At 36.0% G+C, this 19,141-nt stretch overlaps 1 protein-coding gene across 4 annotated transcripts in view; it reads right to left on the bottom strand.

Moving 5' to 3' along the window:
* The window catches only part of Sugct (succinyl-CoA:glutarate-CoA transferase), a 734,230-nt gene that overhangs the window by 630,158 nt on the left and 84,931 nt on the right, over nt 1-19,141 (bottom strand). For all 4 annotated transcript variants that reach the window (XM_074065358.1, XM_074065360.1, XM_074065359.1 and 1 more), the window contains one exon: nt 14,543-14,634. In XM_074065358.1, the coding sequence (XP_073921459.1) occupies nt 14,543-14,634 (92 nt within the window). The remainder of the gene's footprint in view (nt 1-14,542; nt 14,635-19,141) is intronic.

Below are 19,141 nucleotides of genomic sequence, written 5' to 3'. Positions count from 1 at the left end.
GAATATAAATGACCTCAATGCCCCAATCAAAAGACATAGAATAGCATACTAGATTAAAAAACAGAACCCAAGCATATGTTGCTTACAAGAGATTCATCTCACTGAAAAAAATAAACACTGGCTTAGAGTCAAAGGGTGGAAAAAAGTTTTCCAAGAAATGGACTCCATAAACAAGCAGAAGTAGCCAAACTCATATCTGACAAAGTAGACTTCTGACTAAAATCAATCAGAAAAGATAATGAAGGTCACTTCATATTAACAAAAGGAACAATTCATCAAGAGGAAATATCAATCCTTAACATATATGCACCAAACACAGGGCCACTCATCTCCATCAAAAAAATTCTAAAGCCCTAAGAGTACAGATAGATGCTAACACAGTGATAGTGGGAGACCTGAACACCACACTGTCACCAATAGATACGTCATCCAGACAAAAGATCAACAAAGAAACTTCAGAGCTACTCCATACCTTGAACCAAATAGACATGGTTTACACCTACAGATTATTTCACCCAACAACTAGGCAATACGCATTTTTATCTGCAGCTTGTGGAACATTCTCCAAAATAGATTATATTTTAGGACACAAAGCAACTCTCAACAAATTCAAGAAAACTTAAATAATCCCCTGCAGTATATCAGATCACAAGGGAATAAAACTAGATCTCAACAACAAAAGAAATGCCAGAAAATATTCAAACACATGGAGACTGAACAACACACTACTGAAAAACCAATGGGTGACCAAAGTAATAAGAGAAGAAATCAAAAAGTTCCTAGAATCCAATGAAAATGAAAATACAACCTACCAGAATCTGTAGGAGACAGCAATGGCCACACTAAGGGGCAAGTTTGTAGGTATAAGTGCCTACATTAAAAAAACAGAGACCTCTCAAATAAACAATCTAATTATGCACTATAAGCTCCTAGAAAAACAAGAACAAACCAAACCCAAAACCAGCAGGTAGAGAGAAATAACAAAGATCAGGGCTGAGATTAAGCAAACCAAACCAAAACAAACAATACAAAGAATCGATGAATCAAAAAGTTGGTTCTTTGAAAAGATTAACAAGATCAACAAATCCTTAGTCAACATGACAAAACAGAGGAGGGACAAGATCCAAATTAATAAAATCAGAGATGAAAAAGGGGACATAACCACAAATACCAACAAAATCCAGAAAATAATTAGAGAGTACTTTGAAAACTCATACTCAATCTAGATGAAATGGATAAATTCCTAGACACATGCAACCAACCAAAATTGAACCAAGAAGATATTAACTACCTAAATAGTCCTATTACATGCAATGAAATTGAAACAGTAATAAAGAGTTTCCCTACAAATAAGAGCCCAGGACCTGATGGATTCACAGCCAAATTTTACCAAACATTTAAAGAACCAACACCAACACTCCTCAAACTTTTCCAGGAAATAGAAAGGTAAGGAACACTACCAAACTCATTCTATGAAGCCAGCATTACACTCATTCCAAAACCTAATAAACATGTAACCAAAAAAGAGAATTATAAACCAATAACCTTAATGAATATAGATGCAAAGATTCTCAACAAAATACTGGCAAACAGAATTTAACAACACATCAAAAAGATCATACACCACAACCAAGTTGGTTTCATTCCAGGGATATAAGGATGGTTCAACATACATAAATCCATAAACATAATACAGTACATAAACAGACACAAGGACAAAAACCATATGATCCTCTCAATAGATGCAGAAAAAGTCTCTGACAAAATCCAACACCCTTTCATGATAAAAGCTCTAAAGAAACTAGGAATAGAAGGAAACTAAAGCAGATACCTTAAAGCAACTGAGGCCAATAGGAAAAGGGGACCAGGAACTAGAGAAAAGGTTAGATTAAAAAGAATTAACCTAGAAGGTAACACCCACGCACAGGAAATCAATGTGAGTCAATGCCCTGTATAGCTATCCTTATCTCAACCAGCAAAACCCCTGGTTCCTTCCTATTATTGCTTATACTCTCTCTACAACAAAATTAGAGATAAGGGCAAAATAGTTTCTGCTGGGTATTGAGGGGGGGAGCGGGAGGGGGTGGAGTGGGTGGTAAGGGAGGGGGTGGGGGCAGGGGGGAGAAATAAACCAAGCCTTGTATGCACATATGAATAATAAAAGAAAAATGAAAAAAAAAAAAAAGAATGCATGAACTTTTGCCAATAAAGAAAGAATTACAAAAAAAAAAAGAAGGAACATTCCTCAACACAATAAAGACTATATGACAAACATAGAGCCAACATCAAACTAAATGGAGAAAAACTGAAACAGTTCCCCATAAAGTCAGGAATGAGACAGGGCTGTCCACTTTATTCACTCCTATTCAATATAGTTTTGGACTTCCTAGTCAGGGCAATAAGACAAGAGAAATAAACGGGATTCAAACAGGGAAGGAAGAAGTCAAACTATACTTATTTGCATATGACATGATCTTATACCTAAGAGACCCCCAAAACTCTAACAAAAAATATTAGAAATCATAAATTCTTTCAGCAAAGTAGAAGGATACAACATTAACATACAGAAATCAGTAACTTTTCTATATACCAACAACTCACAGTCTGAGAAAGAAATCAGGGAAATAATCCCATTTACAATAGCCTCAAAAACAATAAAGCACTACAGAATAAATTTAACAAAACAAACCAAAGACCTTTTTAATGAAAACTATAAACCACTGAGGAGAGAAATTGAAGAAGACTTCAGAAGATGGAAGACTTCCTTCCATGCTCGTGGATTGGTAGAATAAACATTGTGAAAATGGCCATACTACCAAAAGCAATCTACATGTTCAACACAATCCCTATCAAAACTCCAATGACATTCTGCACAGAATTAGAAAAAGCAAACATGAAGTACATATGGAAACACAAAAGACCTCAACTAGCCAAAGCAATTCTGAGCAAAATGTCCAATACTGGAGGTATCACAATACTTGACCACAAACTATAATACAGAGCTGTAACAAAAAAAACAGCATGGTATTGGCACAAAAACAGATAAGAGACCAATGGATCAGAATAGAAGATCCAGACATAAGCCCATGCATCTATAGCCAGCTGATCTTTGACAACCAAAACTCACAATGGAGAAAAAACAGCCTCTTCAACAAATGCCGCTGGGAAAACTGGTTATCCACATGCAGAAGACTGAAATGACATCCCTGTCTTTCACCCTGTACCAAAACCAATTCGAAGTGGATCAATGACCTTAATGTAAGGCCTGAAACTTTGAAACAACTCCAAGAAGCAGAAGGAAATACACTAGAATAGATAAGTATAGGGAATGACTTCCTAAACAGAACTCCAAAGGCTCAGTATCTAAGAGAAACAATGAACAAATGGGACTGCGTTAAAATAAAGAGCTTATGAACAGCAAAGGAAATAGTCACCAGACTCAAGAGATACCCACAGAATGGGAGAAAATCTTTGCCAGCCACTCATCACATAAAGGACTAATATCCAGAATCTATAGGGAACTCAAAAAACTTAGCCCCCAAAGAATCAACACCCCAATGAAGAAATGGGCACATGAATTAAACAGGGAATTCTCAAAGGAAAAGGAAGTAAACACAAAGGGAGCACAGTAAATACATGAAAGAAGTGTTCAAATTCCCTGGTTATAAAAGAGATGCGAATCAAAACAACACTTAGATATCATCTCATACTAATAAGAATGGCCATAAACAAGGATAAAAACAACAACAAATGCTGGCTAGGATATGGCGAAAAAGGAACCCTTATACACTGTTGGTGGGAATGCAAATTAGTACAACCACTACAGAAAGCAGTATGGAGATTCCTCAAAAAACTAGAGCTAGAGCTGCCATACAATCCAGTGATACCACTCCTGGGCATCTATCCAAAAGAACGTAAAACAGGATACAGTAGACACACTTGTGCATCAATGTTCATTGCAGCACTATTCACAATAGCTAAGCTCTGGAAACAACCCAGATGCCCCACAACTGATGAATGGATCATGAAGTTCTGGTATATATACACAATTGAGTATGACTCAGCCACAAGGAATAATGACATGGGGTTTGAAAGTAAATGGATGCAATTGGAAGACATCATGTTATGTCAATTTAGCCAGGATCAAAAACACAAAAGACACATGTTTTCTCTCATAAGTGGAAGATAGATCCAAAGATAAACATATACACAAAAACAGACATGATCATATACAAACTCAGATGTAGAACATGTTTGTAACAGTGTAACTACTCTATGGAAGGAACTTGGGGGAAAAGAGAATGATAGAGCAACCGTAATATCGCATACCACAAGATGTGAAGGTAGAGTATATAAAAATGTATACTGAAAGATGTTGAAAAACAGGGTGTGGGAAGTTAATGGGGTAAGGAAGAGTATTCTAAGGGACTAAACAGACCAAATTAAAGTATGCCCACAGTGGGCATACATTAAGACACCCTCTGAACATCAACTTAAATATTAATAATGAGAACCAGGATGTAAAATAGATACAGTGTGTGGGGGGGGATACTTGTGGAAGGGAGAGGAGGAAAGAAGGAGATTAAGGTGACAGTTTATGGCAGATGGACTACCTATGCCCATATGAAACAGAACTAAGAAACCTCTTGCAGTTGCTTTAAATAGTGGGAAGGGGGCTGAGGAGGAGAAACAATGGGGGCAATGTAACTAATGTACAACATAAGTCTAACTGGAATTGTCACTATGAAACCCCCGCTCCGTATCATGAATACATCCTAACAAAGAATTATTTTAGAAAAAAGAATAGGAGGAAAGGTTTAAAAGATTAAGGAGCTAATAAAATCAAGGAATTTGTAATGTTGATGATGTAATCAAATAATAAATCCAAAATGGAATTCTCACATACTACACAAAATATAAAATGTGGTCATGTGATGGATGGATCACATGACTGTCACTGAGTGAACAATATAACTAAGCATTTGACTATAATGCAAATTACATGTTTCCATGTATAATTTGTCTGATGTTTCTACCATTGCTTTACAACTATATTTTTTCTTTTGTTGCATATATTAGTAAGTACAACATTATGTTTTGAAATACATATACATTGTGGAATAGCCTAATTCAGCTAATTTTAACATAGGTTTTGCCTCATATATTATCATTTTTAAAGGTGAAAATGCTGAAAAAGTCTACTCTGAGTTTTCAAGAAAATAATATATTATTATTATTAACTGTAGTCACCATGTTGCATAATAGATCTCTTGAACTTATCCCTCCTATCAAATGAAATTGTCTATCCTCTGACTAACATCTCCCAAACCCCTCCATCTGCCAGCCCCTGGTAACCACCTTCAATTGAGTTCAACATTTTTAGATTCTACACATAAGTGAGATTATGCAGCATTTGTCTTTCTGTATCCAGCTTGTTTCAATTAATACAATGTCCTCCAGGATCATACATGCTGTCACAAATGACAATATTTCCTTGCTTTTTAGGGTTAAATAGTATTTCATTGGGTTCATACCCATTCATCAATTTTGAATGGGTTTTTACATTTCTTGTCTACTATGAATAGTGATGCAATGGACTTGAGAGTACAGATGACTCTTTGACATACTGATTTCATCACTTGTGGATATATACCCAATAGTAGCATTGCTGAATCATATAGTAATTCTATTTTAAAATTTTTTGAGGAACATCCACACTGTTTTCCATAATGGCTGTGCTAATTTACAGTCACTAACAGCCATCACTTTACAGTTTTACAGCTACAATTTTTTTTTGAGACAGAATCTTACTATGTAGTCCAGACTCATTGCAAATTTATGATCCTCCTGCCTCAGCCTCCTGAGTGCTGGGATTATAGGCCATGAACTGCCATACCTAACAATAATAACTACAACATTTAAAAGATGTTTTCAGTATTTTGCAGATGAGGAAACTAAAGTTAGACAAGTTGTCTAATGCTATACTGAATGATCAAATAAAAACTCAGTTTTCCGATTCTTAAGACCATTTAAATTTAACCATTATGCAATGTTTAATTAGGATTAGAGTTAGGTTAGGTAAGTAAAAGTACGAAAGACTACTTAGTAAGTATTGAGTAAACTTTAAGTACAAGTACTTAATCAACAATAGTTGAGAAGAGAGGAGGGAAAAAAACAGAAGAATGGCAATAGTTTCTCATACCATGAAATCAATCCATGATGTTGAAAATTAAACATGTACGTAGTTTAAGAAGCATGAAATGACTCCAGTGTCTTAAGGGTTTTCAAAAATTCTTGTCTCAACCTCAAAAGGATCTTCTAGCTAAATGAAACATTTAGCAAAATTTGAGTAATACCTTCCATTTCACTTCAACTAGTTACTTCTGTTAGATTTAATTAAATTTAATACCTATTTGCTTTAAATTAGCAAGAATATTATGATCTCATCCTCATAAAATTATTTTTGTTCTTCATGCCCTCTGAATAGGCCCACATACAAGCATAAGCAGATGTCTGCTTGGATGCTCACCAAATTTTAATACTAAGAACTTCTGAATAGCGAGATTAGAATCATTTATTGTTTTCTTCGCTAATGTTTTCTGCATTGCTTAACTTTTTATAATAAAAATGTTTTGTATATAAAATAATTACTTTTAAAAGTAAATTAAAATGAAGCATAAATAAAACTAAGAAATTAAGTTATTCTACCATTAACTCTGACTAATTATTGGCCAACTGTTTGAGCAGTGTCATTTTGGAAAGATGCACAAATGAAGGAAAAGTTGATAATTTCATACAGACTATTTAATTTATTTTATTACATATTAGTATGCACAATAAATAAATAAGATGGAGATCAAGGAAACATATTATCCTAATATGCCATATGATAAGAAATACATTTGAGGCTGAACACAGTAGCTCAGTCCTATAATACCAGCCACTTGGGAAGTGCATATTAAGAGGATCACAAATGGATACCAGCCTAGAAAAAAAGTTAATGAGACCCCAACAAGCTAGGCATAATGGTGTACACTTGTACTCCAGCTGTGCAGGAGGCTGTAGGTAGCAGGATTGTGATTTAAGGGTGGCCCTGGACAAAAATACAAAACCCTATCCAAAAAATCCAGTCCATGAAAAAAAGAAAGAAAACGAAATACACAAAAACGAAATAAATTCCCATAATATTTAATAAGCATGAAGTTCTTCACTAGATACAAGAGTGCCAACATAAAAATAACAAGGAAATAATAGGAAAATAGTTTATTCTCAGCCAAATATGAGTGACCATGGCCCTGGAACATGGATGCAAGTTACCATGATTGACATGTTCACCATGGAAAAGGTTTCATGAACTTTTATAGCCACAGAAAAGAAGCTCAGGAATCGATGAGTCTACAAAATACAAAGGTGGGGTCATCAGGTAGATGGGCCAAAGGATTTAAATACAGTCTTTATCACTTTCTTAGCTTTAGGCTTGGAGAAGCTAAAGGTGTGTCAAGTTTAGGGATACATTCCAAGAGTTTTATCTAAAGGTCAAAAGCCTGTTAGGTCAAAAACAGAAGTTGATGGTAAATGGCTATTAAAAGGAATCAAAAATAGCCCAAGATAACTTTGGCTCTTGCCCTACAATATTCCATCTCTCCACAATCATGATGTTCTACTCAGCCAAAGTCAAGTTGTCTTAGGATCTCTAGTATAGATGCAACTTCTTCAGAGAATTTTGATTCACAAGAGATACAAAATAATTTTATGACACATTTCTTGGGGTACATATATTTTAACCAATGATCAAGTATGGTAAATTTTTGTTAGTATGTGTGTGCGTGTGTGTATGCCACACAGGGATGAGTACAAGCAGTGTGTGTGTTGGGAAGGGTCACATCTCTGTAATTTTTTTTGTTTACATATATATTTCAAATTTCAAATATGTCCTTATTTTTAGATACTGCTGATAGAATTTAAATTTGCTCAATCTTATGATATATTAATATCTATCAAAAGTAGAAATGAACTAATCCTTTGATACTTTTCTGGAGATCTTTCCTGCAGATACAATTGCACATATGAAAAATGACATAGGAGCAAGGAACTTGCAAGAAACTCCTTACACCTACGTGTTGAAGCAATCGTTAAATAATGGAAAGAAACTTAATGCTTAGCAAGCCAGGACTGGTTAAATAGACACGGTACATCCACAGTTACAGACATAGCAAGAGCAAGTGTGCTGATATAAAATAATGCCCAAAATACACAAAGTAAATGCAATGCAAAACACTTAGTTTAGGCAACCTGAAAAGTGAAAATTAAAAGTATAAACCTTCTCAAAGAAAATCTTCATAACTTAAGGGTAGGCGAAGATTTTTTTAAGATAATAAGAGACTAACCACAGAAGAAAAAAAATAATTTAACTTAAATGAAATTTAAAACTTCTTATCAAATGACACTCTTTTGAAAAGCCCGAAACTAGGAGAAAATATCAGCCACATAGACATCTGTCAAATATTTGTATCCAAAATATACAAAGAAATTCTTTAAATCACTGAGAAAAAGACTAACACTCCAATGAAAGTAGAGGACAAGACTTGCATAAGTAGTTCACAAAGGTATTCAAATGACCACTAAGCATATGAAAAATGTATGTCCTTACTCATCTAGGAAGTGCAAATTCAAATCACAATAAAATATCACAACACCCACTAAAATGGCTAAAATTTAAAAGACTAGCACTGTCCACAGGTGGTAAAAATAATCAAAACTCTCATACTTTGCTCATAGAGAAGAACCTGTTATAACTTTGGAAAACTGGCTGTTTACTAAAACTAAACGTATTTCTAAACTGTTGCCCATCAGTTCTACACCAAAGTATACCCAGAGAAATCAGTGTGTGTGGCCAAAAAAATACATTCAAAGGAATGCTCGTTCATGATAGGCAAAAAACTAGAAACAACTCAAATGTTCGTCAACAGAAGAGAAGATTAAATTGGGTAGAGTCACACAGCAACAAAAGCACAACACAGATATACACAATTGGATGAAACACAAAACATTATGTTGAGCAAAAGAAGCCAAATATAAGGACACCATATTACATGCTTCTACCTATGGAAGTTCAAGAAAAGGCAAAACATGTCTGCGGTATCAGACACCACATCAGAAGTTAAAACAGTAGTCACCTCTGGGAGGAGGTGACATTTCTTGGGAAGAGGCATAAATTACTTTCTTGGATGATGGAAATATGCTATATTTTGAACTAAATTGTGTTTATCTAGGTGTGTATACATCACTGAACCATACCCTTAAGATTTTTCACTTTTATAAATGGATTTTTTTAAAAATTGAAAAAGTATACTACCAAGTATATTTTTTAGGAATGGGGAAAGGCTACTTCCTTTGCTTTTGAAAAGAATATTTCCAAAAGAATAGAAAATAAAAGTGATAATACTGATTGCCTCTAAGGAAAAGCTGGGTTGGGAACAGAAAAAAATACAAAAAGAGAGAGAGATTTATATTGTAGACTCTTAGCTTCAGAAGGGAAAAGATAGGCCCCGTTTATGTATCAATGTTATTAGATAGAAGCCCTCTTGCACTCTTAAAAGTGTCCTGTTTTGTATAAAGTATATGGTCAACCTAATTATGTACCTTATGGATTTAGTATTATTCAAATGTAATACCTTCGTTAAAAAGTAATAAAATATAAACTAAGATAGAATATAGTGCCTATTGGCAATAATGTAAGAGCATTTTTCTCTTTGTGTAATTGTGTTTCTTTAGTTTTTAAAAGGGGAGATAAACATCTAGGAAGCAATGCTTGTAAACTTGATTAATTCATCCTGCACACTTAAACCAAACTAATCTTAAGAAACATGGTTTTCATTATGTCATTCCCTTCTGAAAAAAGTATCCCTAACTGCACTGTGAGCAAACAACATCACAACTTCACTTGACTTTGGGGACTTTCTGAAGTATGGGCTCAACCAACCGTTGCATGCTGCTATAAAGCTTAAACTCTGAACTCTTCCATAATTGGCCTATTGCTTTTCCTGAATATATCTGATTCCTTCTCCCTTCACTATCTTTACTCACTCTGCGATTTCCACCAGAAATGTCTCAATTAATCTGAACTCTATCCATCTTTCAAGGTACCAAGCAATTCAAGCTCCACCACTTCCTTGAAGCCCTATTCTAAACCACATTTATATCTCAACTCTTCAAATTTTAATAACTTCTCTCCAATAGATTCAATGTAAGTCATAAATTGATTTAGAAAAAAATTAAATTTTTTGAAAAGCACCTATTGTACTGAGCATAAAACAAAATAAGAAGCTACTCCTACACTAGTTCTCATAGAAACAGCAACTGACACCATACTAACTTGCCCTCACACCTCTGCCAATCTGTTACTTGCAAAGTAACTTCATTGCCAACATCACACCTCTCTCTCTCTCTCTCTCTCTCTCTCTCTCTCTCTCTCTCTCTCTCTCTCTCTCACACACACACACACACACACACACACACACAGTCCTTGGCCTCAAGCTTCTAGGATCATAAAATTCATAGGTTTTCCAAAGCTGTTTATCCTCCAGGAAAAGCTAGAGATCTCTATTTTACAGTTTTCTGTATTGTCTATGATGTAGTATACCACTTAATTTATGCAGTTTTCCATTTTTCTAATTTTTTCATAAGTTTATTTCTGATCTAGTGAATAAAACTGTTATTTATACGAGTAACTTATTATGGTACCTAATATAATACTATACCCATAAGACCAAAACATCTTGTTCACTGTTTGATCAGTACCATTCTTCATAATGTTGAAGTGTTGTGTAATTTAGAAACATATCGCATATGTCTGGATCATTTATTTTCTAATCTCTCACACTTTCTGATTTCATCTCCAATCCCCTCTCTATATTCCCTATGCATAAAAAAATTAGATAGATAGATGTTCTCTTTTGTGTAATAATTGGTTATCATAGTGCCATGAATATGGAAAAAGGGAATATGATTTCACTAAAAGCACAAGATTATAATTTAAACATAGGATAGAGACCTTTCATAGGCTCGACCTTCTGCTTGAGCCTATGAAAGAGTATCTGCTGTTTCTAATGAAAAAGAGATTCCAATAATAATAATACTTTCTATATCTGTCTCTAAATGTGGTCCATGAACCACCTCTATCAGAAGCATTTGGGGCCATCATTAAACATGCATATTTGTGGGCTCTACCCACAAATCAGTAGTTCTGATCGTGGAGTTCAGAAATCTATAGCTATACTAAAAACTGATGATTCATATGTCTACTGCCTTACAGTCTACATAATTTTATATTTTATATGTTCTATAAAAGCACAAATTTTTAAATAAATTTTATATATTTTCAAAGATATTGTATTTGATCTTTACATTATCTTGTACAGAAGGTATATGAGGATCACTTTCAGATGTACTTCATGAAACAGAAATCGATATCATATGTACAAGATCATATAACACAACAAAAGGTGTTCATTTATTCGTTCATTCAACATACATTTATCGGTTTTTTAAACATTTTTCTTAGTTTATAATAGTTGTACAGGGGTTTCTTTATGACATTTCCATATATGCATACAATCCATCCTGGTTTGGTTCATCCCCTAAGGCTCTAATCTATGCACAGGGATACAGCAGTGACCAAAGCAAAGATCAACCATCATGGAGCGTAGAAAGAGTATTCCAGGAGGAAGACATGCCTGGGTTCAAAGCCTGGCTGTTCACTTTGCACACTTGAATCTCTAGACAAGTTATTTAAGCCTCTTAGCTTCAGTTATAGAATTTATCAATACCTAACTTGAAGGAGCAATGTGAGGATCAAAAGAGATAATAACAGGTAAAACACCTAGCATAGCAGTGTAAGTACTCAAAATCAGTTCTCTTTCTCTCCATAATCAAGTATGAATCTTACCTTACTACCCTATAGCATAGGATTTTAGACTGAGTGGTGGTCAACTGTAACTAGTTTGCCTTTAATCTCATCATAAAGACTGCTTTCATAAATTTTATCCTGTACCATACACAGGTATCCTCCCTTTTGATAAGAATGCATTATTACTCCATTACTGAAAAATCAGGTACTTTCAGTTTTTCACTTTGGCACTACTGTATACCTTCGAACATCACTCAATTTCCAAGTAGAAATACATGAAAACATCTCTTAAAATTGTATATAATAATGTACTTTCTCGTCTCATCAAACTATTAAGTAATATGTCTACAAACAATTTAGTCACCACTCCCTCCCTCTTCAACCTCTTTCTGTCCCCTTCATTGCTAATTCACAATAATCCAGTGACACTGGCATTCTTTTGACTCCTCAAACCTACCAGACTCTCTAGCATGTAGGAATGGTGCATGGTGCTGCCCTCTGGTCATCAAGCTAATACTAATCAGTTTTCACCTTAAATATCTGGCCCTCTGAGAAACTTTCTGACTGACCATCCTGAAAAGGCTAGGCTCCTGCTGCACAGGATGATGGGGTAAAGCCTCCTAACAACAATGAAGCCTGGGCTCAAATGTGACATTACTGAAAAGTCAGGTACTTTCAGTTTTTCACTTTGGCACTACTGTATACCTTCGAACATCACTCAATTTCCAAGTAGAAATAGTGCGTGTGCACTGGCAAACTAACAATTTCACCAGGCTTTTCTAAGTGCCCCTTCCTGTGCAGCCTCTGCTCAGAGGCTTAGAGATTAGAGATTGTAGTACATTGCTGATAAAATAAGAAAAAAACAGCCTTCTTAGGGGAAACACCCAGCATGACCTAATTATCTTTTAGTCTGCTTTTATTTTTTGCTGTCAAACCTTTTGTGGAGATCTTTACAAGTATAATAATTCTCCAAGGTATACTATTATATATGTTAATAGCACCCTGTACTCTTCTTCAAAGCCCTTTCGTTTGTATGTGATGAATATTTTCTGTTAAAGTTTGCCTTCTCCACTTGAGAGCTTCAGGAGCACAAGGACTGTGCCTGTCCTGTTCCCTGCTTAATCACAATGCCTTCCCAATCCCAATACAGTAAGGAATGCATGCAATGAACCAATGAATGATTTAAAAAGTGAGAATTACAACCAGGTGAACAAAATACAGTATATGGGAGTTAATTGTACTATCCATATGAAGTATATAAATCATTTGGCACGTATGAAGTGCTCAATAAAATTTATAATTTGCTTAACCAGAAGGAAAGTCACCCATGTAGGATAATATAAGACAGAAAGGCTGTTGCTGACTGGTAAATTATTGTATTACATATATACTGTGTGGTTATCCCTGTTAAACTATAGAGCAGTGCACCAAAGGAACCACAGAAGTCCTTCACCTCAATAGTTTTTAATTCATTCTGTCCTTTGAATAACAAACTTAAAAGTCCCAGATGTTTTCACATGTTCCCAACTGAATTCAGTGCCCTTAAATAAAAGCACTCACAATAATGTCATCTTGGCCATATGAGAGACTATGGGATAAAGAAAAGAGAGAGATGTCCATGCTCCATTTTCTCAACAGATGGAAAGAAAACCAACCGCAGAATATTTTAAGAAAAGGCCACATATTTTTTTTCTGTGCCTTACAAAAATGAACAGCAGAAGAGGATGAAAATACAAAAGACCTTACTTCTTAAGACATTAAAACCCCACAGCTGCTTTGAATTTAAAAGAAGTAAAGGTTGCTAAAGAGGAAAGTTGAAGTCATTGTACCTCAGTTTATCCCAACACTACAGCAATATTTCCTAAAGAATTAACTTAATAAAGTAAGTCAGGGAAAGAATGCCTGCCAGAACAAGTTTTTTATGCATATTAATCCCATTTATTTTTAAATGGATGCCTTTTAATATTCTTATTTGGTAGGCCTTCATATTGTTTTGTTTTACTTTAAGGCTGTTCATACTCTTTTCCCCAAGAATCCATATTCTGATCTAGCCAACCACAATTTAGCCATCAATACACTTTTTTAGTAACTTCCAATATAGTATCAATGGAGAGAGACTGGTATAGTATCAAATAATTCCTTTATTGTCAGACTCTAATGCACATGACTCTATTGTCAGACACAGCTACATCTGACACTAAGTAACAAATTGTCAAACACACAACTACTTATAATATTCCAAGAGAAAAAAGAAACCTTTTGCTATGTGAACATATCAAATGCCAGGTATTATGGCAAAAAAATGGATAACTATGATCCAGTCTTAGCCAGTCTATTTCACAAAGAAATATTTCCAAATATCACAAAGATGATTATGCTTTAAAAACAAAATAAATATAGAAAATGTGCTCACCACCTTCTTGTTAAAAATATTAGTCTTTTCCATGAGTCAGTATTGAAGTTTAGGCTCCAGTATATTTATAATGACCACACTTCTGTTTTACCTTAATAAGTCATTTACTTTTCCTGGTTTCTTTCTAAAATGAAGTTGAGTTTAATTCTAAGGATTAATGAAAAGGAAAATATCTCTGGAATATAAAGGGAAATTATGAATATTCTTAGAAGAGCACCTACCTCAGGCCCTGTGATGTGCATCAGACCAGAAATAGCAGACGCAACAGCATCATAACCAGCTCGTTGAGACATGGGACCTGTCTGCCCATACCCTGAGACAAGAATAGACCAGTGAGAACCATGAAAGGTGTAACAGTGTGGTAAACATCTGTCTTCAGAAATCTTGCAGCATTTTGCCCTAGTAGATCTGTATGACCCCTTGAAGAAGGCAGTAAGAATTAAGTACAGTGTTACATTCCAGAAAGTCAAAAACTGCTGACTTATTAGCAAGATCCCACCTACAGGAGTGTTTTCTTTGTCCTGCAAAGTGTTTTGCACTGATTTTGTTTAGTAGGCATCCAATAAAAATAAAGATAGCACAAAAATGCAAATTAATGGCTTTTCTTGAAAAATCAGAAAATGCATCACAGTTAGGCCCACATTTTCCCATGGCAACAATCCAAGTTCAAAATTTGCTCTCACCTTTGTACAGGGCATGAATTCTCTGCCACTTTTCATTCCTGTACACATAAGCCTCATTCACTCATTTAACTTACCTCCTAGACCCCAATAGGCACTTGCTACTTTTCATCCATATGGGACAATATATAAAATAAAGAAATATAGTGTCTCCCTAAGTTCCATTTATGTATTTTCACAAGTAAGAAAAATATATATATATTACAAAAAATTTGAACATAATAAAACAATTATATCTCCAACTGTGCTTTTATAAGGCATCACACTTACGTATATATTTTATTTATTTATTTATTTATTTGGGGGGAGTGAGGATACATCAGCAAGAATAAGAGAACACAGAAAACTTTTCTCCTGCTCTCCTCAGTCTTAGTGCTTATTGTTCAAAGATAAAGATTGTATCAGGAGGTATATGAATCTATTTCCAAACCCCATTTACCAACCATAGCATACTCTAATCAAGAACATTCCAGGGAGATTCCAAGATGGCGGCTAGAGGGAGGAAGCAGAAAGCGAGCCTCCTATAGTGAAATCTTGGAGAGACGCTGGAGACACACTTTGCAGGCATAATCACTGAGAAGAGGCATAACTTTGACCCCTCCACACCTCCGGCCAGCGCAGAGAATCTCCACTTCATGTTAAACGGAGAAACCAGGAGGGCTCCCGGGCCACCAGTCACCCGCGCCCAGACGGCTTGGGAAGACGCGGACCAGGTGAGCTTCACAGTACCACAGTATCCCCACAGACAAGCCTGGGCCAGAGCAGCATAGCCCCCTGGACAGACTGACCTCCACCCGGGGAAAAAAGAGAAACTGAGTAATAAGCAATGAGAACAATAAAGACAAGTGGCAAAGAGGGTGGGGTGCCCTGAGCACTGAAGATTGGGGGAAGGGAATCCTTTCCGGGACTGTAAATAAACAAGCCGGGTGGGCCGGAGAGGCTCTGGCGGGAGCGGGGGGCGTGCACACAGCAACCAGGAGCGGGAAAGCTGGTGAGAGTGGCAGAGGGAGGAAAACTCCACAGGAGAGGAGGGAAGACCCACTTCCCACGTGAACTGTAAACAAACATGGTGGCTGGCAGGAGCAGCAGCACCGCCCAGTAATCAGTAGCAGGAAAGCTTGTGAAAGTGGCAGTGGGAGGAAAACTCCACAGGAGAGGGGGGAAGACCCACCTCCCACATGAACTGTAAATAAACACTCAGGCCTGAAAACGGGGGTGCAGTGTCACCTTTCCCAGTGCTTGGAAAGGGGAAAGCTTGTAGCAGAGGCTCCCGCACAGGAGAACTCTGAACAAACAAAGCCTGCGGGGCCAGGTGAGTGTTAAGCTCACCCCAGAGATCTGCATAAATAATGCCGCCAGCAACAGCAGGCTGACAGCAGCAGGCAGGCAAGCCAAAGCTGCAGATACCATTCTCAGAACTGTCTCCAGACTCTTTTTTTTCTTTTTTCCCTACCTTTGATGAGAGAACAACCAAATTACAACTGCAAGCGGAAAAACTTACTGAAACTGTATTGCATTTGAACTTGGGACACTTGGTGGGTTTTTTTGTTTTTGTTTTTGTTTTTTTTGTGTAGTTTTGTTCTACTTTATGCGTTCCCTTTGATGAGACAACTACAGAACAACATCTGAGGCACCATCTCCAGGATTGGAGACTGAGACAGACACCCAAATTATTAAGACTGAAACTTCATTGCATTTGAACTTGGAGGTTTTTTGGTTTTTTTTTTTTTTAATTTTCTATTTTCCATTTTATTTTAATTCATTTTTATATATAGATATTTCTTTCATTTACTTATTTTTTATTTTTATTCCTATTTTTTTATTTTTGATTTTCAATCCTCTCTCTGTCTCTCTAATGTCTGTTCAGCTTACTGTCAATTAGTACACTAAAGCTCCCTGTTTATACCTTTGAAACTTTCTTGTCTGAAACCTTGTTCTGCTTTCTTCCTCTTGTCTGTGTATTTGTTTTCCCCTTTTCTTTAACTTCTTGCTTTCCATCTCAGCTCACCCTTCCATTCTAAAAATTACCATTGTTATTATTACAAGCTAGAAAATACTTAATTGCACACAGTACAGGGACAGTAACAACACCAAAGACAATGACGGGAAGACAGACAAAACAGGGAAACCAGTTTCCCCACAGCAAAAAATTAGTACAGGAACCAGAGGGGAATGAAGAAAACAGAAACTCAGATCCAGACTCCAACAAAATGAAGATAAACCATGCCAAAGGACCCAATGAAGCCCACAAGAATAATTTAAAAGAAGACATACTACAAGTACTCAATGTGAATTTTATAGAGATGATACTGGATAGGGTCAACCAAAATGTACAGGAGACACTCAAGAAATTCCAAGACAACAAAAATAAAGAACTTGAATAAGCAAAAGAAGAAATAAAGGAAACCATAGAAGCACTGTATAAACACCAAAGTGAAACAGAGAACATGATGAATAAACGGATAAATGAACTCAGGACAAAAATAGACAACATGGGCTGGGATGTAGCTCGGTGGTACAGCGCTTGCCTAGCATGCGTGAGGCCCTGGGTTCGATCCCAGCACCAAAAAAGAAAAGACAAAAAAAAAAAAAAAACCAAAAATAGACAACATTAAAGAGGAAACCACCTAGGATATGGAAAACCTCAGAAAAAAGAATGAAACAGAACTGCAAAACAAAACGGAAGGCCAATCCAGCAGAATAGAACAAACAGAAGAGAGAATCTCAGAACTTGAAGGTGAAATGGTAATTAAAGGAAAAACCGAAGAACTATTAATTAAACAACTCAAGACCTGTGAAAAGAAAATGCAAGAACTCACCAACTCAATCAAAAGACCAAACTTGAGAATCATGGGCATCGAAGAAGGAGAAGAGGTACAAGCGAAGGGAAAGCGAAATCTATTCAACAAAATAATAATGGAAAATTTCCCAGATCTACAGAAAGATATTCCCATACAGATGCAAGAGGCCTCAAGGACACCAAACAGACCAGATCAAAATAGAACTACCCCACGACATATCATCATTAAAACAAGTTCAGAAACTAAGGAAAGAATATTGAAGGCTGTAAGAGAGAAAAAAAAAGTAACATACAAAGGTAAACCCATCAAAATCACAGCAGACTTCTCAACAGAAGCATTAAAAGCAAGAAAAATGTGGGGTGAGATCTTCCAGGCACTAAATGAAAATAACTTCAACCCCAGGATACTCTACCCAGCAAAACTATCATTCAAAATAGATGGAGCAATAAAAGTCTTCCATGATAAGCAGAAACTAAAACAATATGTGACCACAAAGCCACCACTACAAAAGATTCTGCAAGGGATTCTGCACACAGAAAGTGAAACCCAACTTAACCATGAAAAGGCAGGCAGCACCAAACCACAGGAAAAGAAAAAGCAAGACAGTAGAGAGTAACCTCAACTTAGGTACACACAATCAAACCTTCAAACAACTAAGACAACTAAATGACAGGAATCACCACATACCTATCAGTACTAACGCTTAATGTTAATGGACTTAATTCACCCATCAAAAGGCACCACTTGATGAAATGAATTAAAAAGGAAGATCCAACAATTTGTTGCTTACAGGAGACCCTTCTCACCGACAGAAATAAGCATAGGCTTAGGATGAAAGGCTGGAAGAAGATTTACCTAGCCAATGGCCCCCGAAAACAGGCAGGAGTAGCAATACTTATCTCTGACAAAGTAGACTTCAAACCTACATTGATCAAACAAGATTAAGAAGGACATTCCATACTAACAAAAGGAGAAATAGATCAAAAGGAAATAATAATCATCAATCTGTATGCACCCAAAATCAACACACCCAATTTCATCAAACATACCCTGAAAGACCTAAAAGCATATATAAATGCTAACACAATGGTTGTTGGAGACTTTAACACCCCATTATCATCAATAGATAGGTCATCCAAACAAAAAATCAATAAAGAAATCCAAGATCTAAAATATGCAATAGATCAAATGGACCTAGTTGATGTCTACAGAACATTTCATCCAACCTCTACACAATATACATTCTTCTCAGCAGCCCATGGAACCTTCTCCAAAATAGATCATATCCTAGGGCACAAAGCAAGTCTCAGCAAATATAAGAAAATAGAAATTATACCGT

Source organism: Castor canadensis, chromosome 2, assembly GCF_047511655.1.
Source record: "Castor canadensis chromosome 2, mCasCan1.hap1v2, whole genome shotgun sequence".
NCBI lineage: Eukaryota > Metazoa > Chordata > Mammalia > Rodentia > Castoridae > Castor > Castor canadensis.
This window is presented reverse-complemented; position numbering and strand designations above follow the sequence as displayed.